This window comes from Olea europaea, unplaced genomic scaffold (assembly GCF_002742605.1).
Source record: "Olea europaea var. sylvestris unplaced genomic scaffold, O_europaea_v1 scaffold2498, whole genome shotgun sequence".
In the NCBI taxonomy this organism is placed as follows: Eukaryota; Viridiplantae; Streptophyta; class Magnoliopsida; order Lamiales; family Oleaceae; genus Olea; species Olea europaea.
Genome location: NW_019243216.1, coordinates 39,854 through 41,409, shown reverse-complemented (window position 1 = coordinate 41,409; position 1,556 = coordinate 39,854). Strand labels below are relative to the sequence as shown.

The following is a 1,556-nucleotide window of genomic DNA, read 5'->3' as shown; positions in this document are numbered from 1 at the left end:
ATAATTAATGGTAATTAATGTGATTTGATCCTCTGATTTAATTTGGCAAAATAAAAAAAATAAATAAATACGTGATATTATTTCATATTTTTCTAATCTATATATAAAAATATCAAATGCCATACGAGTAATAACTTAAGCATGCCACATTCCCTAAATGGGGTCCACGCATTGATGGGTCCCACAAGAGAAATAAAAATGTAAAAAAAAAAAAGGTGATGAGTCCAACCATTAGTACAGAACAAAGTCATCAAAACGCACAGTAGGTGGTGTGAATAAGCATCTCCCCCATTGAAGAAGCACGCATATGTATAAAATTCATGACACACCATATCATTAATATACAAATTTTATAACTTCTCCTTCATTCCTCCAACCCCACCCCACGATACCCTCCGCTGACCAGGCAACGACATAGCAAGAGCCATGGCAGGTGACGAAGAGTGGATAAAGGAGGCGATGGCTGATGACACGATGGTAGTGGAGCTATTAGTGCGGCTTAAGAAGTGCCAATCCATGCCTCCGCCTCCACCTCCACCGCCGCTGAAGTGGAGCGTGCGTCAGCGCCGGTCAAAACCAGTCGCGGTTGATAATGTTAAGAATCCGGCTCCGAGAGCCAGTCCTACCACACCACTGTCATGGAGCGGTGCCACCTGTCTCAGCGGTGGCGCTATCGACGGTTGCCCTGAAGAGTCCAGCAGATCCCCTACTCTTCCTAAACTCTATAACTCCACAAGATCTAAGGTTTGTGAACGTAAAAAATTTCATATTCTTCATTTATTATTTATTTAAGTGGCGGTTGGCGGTGCTTTTCTGGTAGCCGACGGTGTGAGTCAGCAGCTGTGTATCATTGTAATTGACGATTATACCCTATAAAATCTGAATATTTTCTGCCACGCTTCTAGGAGAAGTCATCAGATTCAGGCCTACTTGTTACCATTTTTTCTGTTTCTAAATTTACAATAATACCCTCTTTGCATGGGACTCTGATGCCTCTGTTCCCCAAATTTCAAGGACAATTAAGGCGTTTAATCTTACGTAATTCCGGCCGCCGCCTCGCTTCGCCGTAGGTTTTCTCATATTCGGCATTTTTTGACCAAAATACCCTCCATTTTATCTTTAGACTTTCCATTTTTTAATCTATTTTTCTTCTTGTTTTGAGGAGGAAAATTGGTGACTTTTTTCAACGCGTATGGTCAGACGCCCACACAAGGTTGAATGACAACAAATTTCCTATTCTCCAATTGACCAAATTACCCTTTTTCATGGGTAAAGCTGTAAATTTACGTGCTTGAAGTAACCAAGAAATTAAACATTGCGAAAGTCCACATTGGTGTCAGCAATGCATCTAGAAACCTAATTTACAAAATAACTGCGTCAATTTTCTCTCGCACGTCACACAATAACTCAAACTCCAATTTCTTTATTGAAGGCTTATTTTAGAACATCATAAGATCCCAACAAGGGGTTTTTGTCAATGTCGTGCCAAATAATACCATGTAGATCCAAGCATCAGTTTAGGCTGTATTCTTTCGGAGTATAAGGGTATTTTAGTC

At 40.4% G+C, this 1,556-nt stretch overlaps 1 protein-coding gene across 1 annotated transcript in view; it reads left to right on the top strand.

The window, feature by feature from the left end:
• Positions 1–218: 218 nt before the first annotated feature.
• LOC111382435 overlaps positions 219–1,556 on the top strand; it is a 5,218-nt gene continuing 3,880 nt past the window's right edge. The window contains exon 1 of the mRNA XM_023006413.1: positions 219–744. Within this exon, the coding sequence (XP_022862181.1) occupies positions 427–744 (318 nt within the window). The 5' untranslated portion in view covers positions 219–426. The remainder of the gene's footprint in view (positions 745–1,556) is intronic.